Below are 6568 nucleotides of genomic sequence, written 5' to 3'. Positions count from 1 at the left end.
TCGTCGCCCCGGCCGCCCGCGCTCGTCGCCCCAGGCCGCGCGCGTTCGTCACCCTGGCAGGCGCGCTCGTCGCCCCCGGCCGCCCGCGCTTGCCGGCCATCCGCGTGAAGGTAGTGAGTCGCGCCAAAAAAAACTTCTACGGGGTCCCATGTGCCAGCGCCTCGCGCGACGAAGCGACCGGCCGAAAGATTCGGCCGGCGTGTAGGCGGGAAGGCTTTTCCTTTAATAAATTGGCTGCATGCATCACTCTGATGCAGAGGCCGGGGATATCCTAAAAAAAATCTCTTGCCTCTATGATTCCTTGCAACATCATTATTTTGTATACAAGTTGATGCACGGTGACGACGAGATGCGCGGCCGGCAACCTTGCCTTCACAACCTCCTTCGTCTATAAAGTGCAACATGCCCATCAGGGCCGGCCGGCAGGCCATTATTTTTATTTTATTTTATTTTATTCCAGACTGCAACTGTGCCGGCCTCATGTGACCCAATGTAAACTATAAGCCTATGGTCATACTAACTTTGCGAAGCGATCAAGTCTTGCCCATATATTATATCCGACGATGGTAAACTCTGCATCAATTTGGACATTTTGAGACATTCTATAACAGGAATAAGACTTTGATGACCAAGTAAGCCAGTACTACTATATATGGAACCGGCAAATGCTTCTTTTGGAAACCAAACCAAGAGCGCATGCAAGATCGCAATGAGCTTGTTAATTATGGTCGTAACTTGTTGTCGATCGTCCTGTTGATCGTTGTTGTGAGCGCCGCCGGTGATGAGGCTGCGCGCGTTGCTTGCTTTCAAAGCGCAGCTCAGCCATGGCGGCTCGCGCCGTTGGGCCTCTTCGTCCCCATCATCCTCACCGGCGCCACCTACGGAAGGCGTAGGAAACAAAGGCTAAGGTAAAACGCAGAGTCAAAGATGAAACGGCCTAGGAAAGAATCTACCAAGATGGGACGGCCAGGAACGGTGCGTCGCTGAGGAGCTCTGGATGGCCGAGTGTTCTCGCCAATCTAATTGCACGGATGGGCTTTGGTTGGTATAAAAAAAGTTTGTTTCATGAAAGTATTCCTTAGGGTTTAGGGTTTAGGGAGTAGGAATTTAGGAGGCGCATTCCGTTATTTAATCACATCTACTGTACTGGCTAGGCGCAAAAAACCGAGGAATCCATGAAGCTTCACCGGTGACGATCCCCGCAAAAATAAAAATAATCAGTGACGGTCGACCTAATGATTTCTTCGGCTCGGTGCGATGGCAGGCTGACATATACATATGTGCTGGGATCGCAAGCTGCAGGCCGGAGACGTTGTTTTCTACGTACACACACACACACACACACACACACACACACACACACACACACACACATATATATATATATATATATATATAGTTTGATGCTTGTAGCGTCGTTGTTAATTCCTTCATCCATCTCTTGCTTATTTATTTTGTTGCAACATTATTTTTGTAGATGTTGATCCACGGTAATGATGAGATGCTTGTACTGTAGTCGCGGCGCGCGTGGCCGGCAAAACATGCTCTTCACCTCCGTTTAATTATCAAGTGCAACATGCCCATCAGGGCCGGCCATTATTTTTATTTCACCCAGACTCCACCAGCAACACCCAATATATGTAGGAAAGGTCCCTTAATTATAAGACATCGGAGACTGGAAGATTACACGGACCTATGGTCATACCAACTTTTTCGAAACCATCAAGTCTTTGCTCAACCATGGTAAATTAACAGCCTAGCTTTGCTTTGCTTTGCTGACAGATGGTAGAAAACTCTTCATCAAGGTGGAGATTTCGAGAGCTGTGCTGACGGACAGAAAGCTCAATATTATTACCACAGCAATTGCAACACCCACATGACCAACTAAGCTAATAAGCTAGCATATATATGGAACACGCAAGTGCTTCTTCCAAACCAAACCAAGAGCACATGCAAAGAGGGACACAAAAATAGAGGTGATCACATCGCCATGAGCTTGCTATGCTCACTTGTTGCCGTCCTGTTGGTCGCCCTTGTGAGCGCCGGCGATGAGGCCGCATTGCTTGCTTTCAAAGTGCAGCTCAGCCATGGCGGCTCGCTGGCCTCCTGGAACAGCAGCAGCACCGGCTTCTGCAGCTGGGAAGGCGTGACGTGCAACCACCGGAGGCCAGCGCGGGTGGTGGAACTAAGATTGAGCGGCGCCGGGCTCACCGGACCGCTCTCCCCGGCAATCGGGAACCTCACTTTCCTGCGGATGCTCGACCTGGGTGTCAACTCGCTATACGGGGACATTCCAGCAAGCCTCGGCCGCCTCCGTCGCCTGCGGTGGCTCTACTTGGGCAAGAACTCCTTCTCCGGCACATTGCCAGCGAACCTGAGCTCCTGCATCAGCATGACTGAAATGAGACTGGATAACAACACGCTTGGCGGGCACATCCCGGCTGAGCTTGGCGAGAAGCTCAAGTACCTGACAGTGCTCATGCTGAGAAACAACGGCTTCACAGGGTCCATCCCGGCGTCACTGGCCAATCTTTCCCATCTACAGGTCCTCGAACTCACTTATAACCATTTCACTGGTTCAATCCCGCAGGGGCTCGGAACCATCCAGAGCATGCGATATTTCAATCTCTTCGGAAACAATCTTGTGAGCCCAATCCCACCAGGGCTCGGAAGTTTCCAGAGCATGCGATATTTCAATGTCGCCGAAAACAACCTCCATGGTATGCTCCCACCTTCTCTTTACAACTGGTCGTCATTGGCAGTATTTGATGTCGGCTCGAATATGTTGTACGGAAGCATTCCGGATGATATCGGATGCAAGCTCCCCAAGTTGGAAAGGCTTGGCTTGGGTTTCAATCACTTCACAGGAACCATCCCTTCCTCAATATCCAACATATCTTCCCTCATATCACTTGACCTCACACAGAACAAATTTAGTGGGTATATGCCTCCCACATTGGGGAGGCTCGCAGCTCTCCAATATCTGGAGTTGGGTAACAATGAAATCGAAGCGAATGACAACAAGGGGTGGGAATTTATAACATCCTTGGCAAATTGCAGCCAACTGCAGCAATTGGCACTATACAAAAATTCCTTTGGAGGACAACTACCGGGTTCAATTGTGAACCTCTCAACGACTCTCCAGCGGTTAAACTTACATGACAATAGGGTCTCTGGGAGTATACCTGCAGACATCGGCAACTTGGTTGGTTTGGAATTACTTGTGATAGCAAATACTCCCATATCCGGAGTGATTCCCGAGAGCATCGGTAAGCTAGTAAAATTGATCGAGCTAGCCTTGCATAATAATAGCTTGTCTGGCCTCATACCATCATCGCTAGGGAACCTTTCGCAGTTGAGTATCCTTTCTGCATACCAAGGAAACTTGGAGGGGCCAATTCCGGCAAGCCTCGGGGACTTGAAAAAACTTGTTGTGCTCGATCTGTCAATGAACTACAGACTTAATGGTTCAATACCTAGAGAGATTTTTAAATTGCCTAGCCTTTCTAGGTACTTGGACTTGTCATATAATTCCCTTTCGGGACCCCTTCCTAATGAAGTTGGTAGTTTGTCAAATCTTAACCGACTTGCTCTATCAGGAAACCGGTTGTCTGGCAAGATACCCGACAGCATTCAGAATTGTGTAGTATTGGAATCTCTAAGATTATACAACAATTCATTTGAGGGAAGCATACCTCGGTCGCTGACAAATATAAAGGGGCTCCGTATACTGGTCCTAACCATGAATAAGTTCTCTGGTAATATTCCTGAGGCCCTTGGTAGCATTAGAAACCTGGAGGGACTGTACCTAGCACACAACAACTTCTCTGGGTCAATCCCATTAGTTCTACAGAATTTGACATCATTGTCTGAACTGGATATATCCTTCAATAATTTGCAAGGTGAGGTGCCAAATGAAGGTGTTTTCAGAAACATCACTTACTTAGCAGTTAATGGGAATGTCAATTTGTGTGGTGGTACACCTCAACTTCATTTGCCTCCATGCTCCATAAGAAAGAACAAAAAAAAGATGCCAAAGTCTCTCGTAATCTCTCTAGTAATAGCTGGAGCAATCTTGTTTTCACTTTCAGTTATTCTTCTTGTTTGGATACTTTGCAAGAAGCTCAAACCAAGCCAGAAGATATTAGCACAAAATTCAATTGCTGATGACCATTACAAGAGAATCCCCTATCATGCATTATTGAGAGGAACTAACAATTTTTCAGAAGCCAACTTGCTTGGAAGAGGAAGTTATGGTGTGGTTTATACGTGTATTTTGGACAACGAAGAAAGAACATTGGCTGTCAAGGTGTTTAATCTCAATCAATCTAGGTATTCCAAGAGTTTTCAGGTCGAGTGTGAGGCCATGAGAAGAATACGACACCGCTGTCTCATTAAGATCATTACGTCTTGTTCAAGCGTCAACCACCAAGGTCAAGATTTCAAGGCATTAGTTTTTGAGTTCATGCCCAATGGTAGCTTGGATGGTTGGCTTCATCCAAAATCACAAGAGCCCACTTTAAACAACACACTCAGCCTTGCCCAGAGACTTGATATTGCTGTCGATATTATGGATGCGGTAGAATATTTGCACAACTACTGTCAATCTTTGGTAATCCATTGTGACCTTAAGCCAAGCAACATTCTTCTTGATGAAGACATGAGCGCACGAGTTGGAGACTTTGGCATATCAAGGATCCTTCAAGAAAATACAAGTGAGGGGATGCAAACTTCATATAGCTCAACTGGAATTAGAGGTTCCATAGGCTATGTTGCTCCAGGTGACTAGGACTCTTCTAATTTTATATTTTACTTTTCACTCCAATATGGCATGCTAACCACAATTTTTTTTCATAATTGCAGAGTACGGAGAAGGATCTGCTGTCTCAACACCCGGCGATATCTATAGTCTTGGCATATTGCTGCTTGAGATGTTTACCGGAAGGAGCCCAACGGAAGGCACTTTCAGAGATTCATTGGATCTGCATAAGTTTGCTGAGGATGCTCTTCCAGATAGAACCTTGGAGATAGCTGACCCAACAATCTGGCTACACAATGGACAACAGGATAACACTACAAGTATTAGAATCCAGGAGTGCTTGCTTTCAGTCTTGAGGCTTGGCATATCCTGCTCAAAGACACGAGCTCAAGACCGAGCACCGACAAGAGATGCAGCGGCAGAGATGCATGCAATCAGAGATGCATACCTCCTGTTTGCTGGTAAGCGTATAGGGGAGCATGGAGGGCCTCGGCTTGAGACATTTGAGCTAGAATGATATGAGCCTTCAACAATAGATGTGTGTATGTATGTCACTTCAGTTTGTGTTTTGTTTGTCATGGGGCCCATTTTATTTGCAACAAAATGAGGTCTCTATTTTCTATGTAGGTTTTTGGGAGATTTCTTATTGTTTGAAACGGGTTTTTGCCGGTGTCACATCCCTACTCTGGTATGCACCTAGTGTTAGCATCTTGTTTGCATCATGTTTAAATTCAGTGAAACTTGAATTGGGAATGATCAAACCCTAGCACCAAATGGAATTCAAATATGTTCAACTTAAAAATATTTTCAGTGCACCCAAAATGCCTTAAAAAATGTTCATGATTATGGCACAAGGTGGAAACCTAAACGAGAAATGGTGCACATTTAGCTAGGATATTTCTGGTCTTTGAGTTAACCCATAATGCATTTGAAATGGGACTAATTTATAGCTCCAATAATTCTAAAAAGTTGTGAGGGGCTCTGGAATACTCCATCTAGTCCCTACAAAAATTATCAAAAGAAAAAAGTGGTTTAATATTTTTACTAAATCAAAACAAACAATAGAAAAGAAAAACAAAAAAAGAATAAAAGGGAAAACTCACCTGGCAGCTCACTACCTGGCCCAGCCTAGCAGCCTCCTCCCTGTCATATTCCTCCCCTGCCAGGAGGACGAAGGTGCGTGGCCACCTCCTACCTACCCGCCTTGCCTGGAGGCCTCTAAAAGCGTCACGGCACCCACTGGACCCCCTCGAGCTCCTCCCCATGCTCAAATATGATGTAGATATAAACATGTATATTTACTTAGTGTTTCTCAAATAAGATATGTGCTTGCCCAAGTGGCCTATGTTTGGAGGGAACACCTCCAAGTGGCCTATGTTTTGCCAGAGTGTTGATTAATTTTCGTTCCGGCAAATGTCAGGCGCTCGATATGTCCTTTTTTAGCAAAGGTCATGCTGGATTTTTCCGTGGATTTGAGCATGACTTGTTCTAGAATGTAGTAAATATTGAGTGCCTTTGATTTGCCGAAAAGAGCATCAAATGACATTTTGGGTTTTGCCGTCGAGTCATAATCTTTGAATTTTGAACACAGGAGATGTCTGATGACGATTGGATCCCGGAGTGCGGGTATTGTTACGATGACCGGGGTATGTGCGACAGGTTTCCTCACCTCCAAAATGATAGGTTTTTCACCGTGAAGCTGGAAGAGACCTTTGATGTTTGTACGGTACGCAACGATAAGCATTTTATCGCAATTAATATCATCACTCGTGCTTCTTTTGTTCAACGTGTAATTTCTGGATTTTTTTC

At 45.7% G+C, this 6568-nt stretch overlaps 1 protein-coding gene across 1 annotated transcript; it reads left to right on the top strand.

Annotated features, from left to right (window-relative positions):
- Nucleotides 1-1990: 1990 nt before the first annotated feature.
- LOC109745682 (receptor kinase-like protein Xa21) lies at nt 1991-5393 on the top strand. The gene is made up of 3 exons (XM_020304800.2): nt 1991-2545; nt 2609-4781; nt 4864-5393. Exons 1-3 carry the CDS (start codon nt 1991-1993, stop codon nt 5274-5276), a joined length of 3141 nt encoding a protein of 1046 aa, XP_020160389.1. The 3' UTR covers nt 5277-5393.
- The last annotated feature ends 1175 nt before the right edge of the window (nt 5394-6568 follow it).

This window comes from Aegilops tauschii, chromosome 6, assembly GCF_002575655.3.
Source record: "Aegilops tauschii subsp. strangulata cultivar AL8/78 chromosome 6, Aet v6.0, whole genome shotgun sequence".
Taxonomy (NCBI): domain Eukaryota; kingdom Viridiplantae; phylum Streptophyta; class Magnoliopsida; order Poales; family Poaceae; genus Aegilops; species Aegilops tauschii.
Note: the sequence above shows the minus strand (reverse complement) of the source record. Positions and strands in the feature narration are given on the sequence as shown.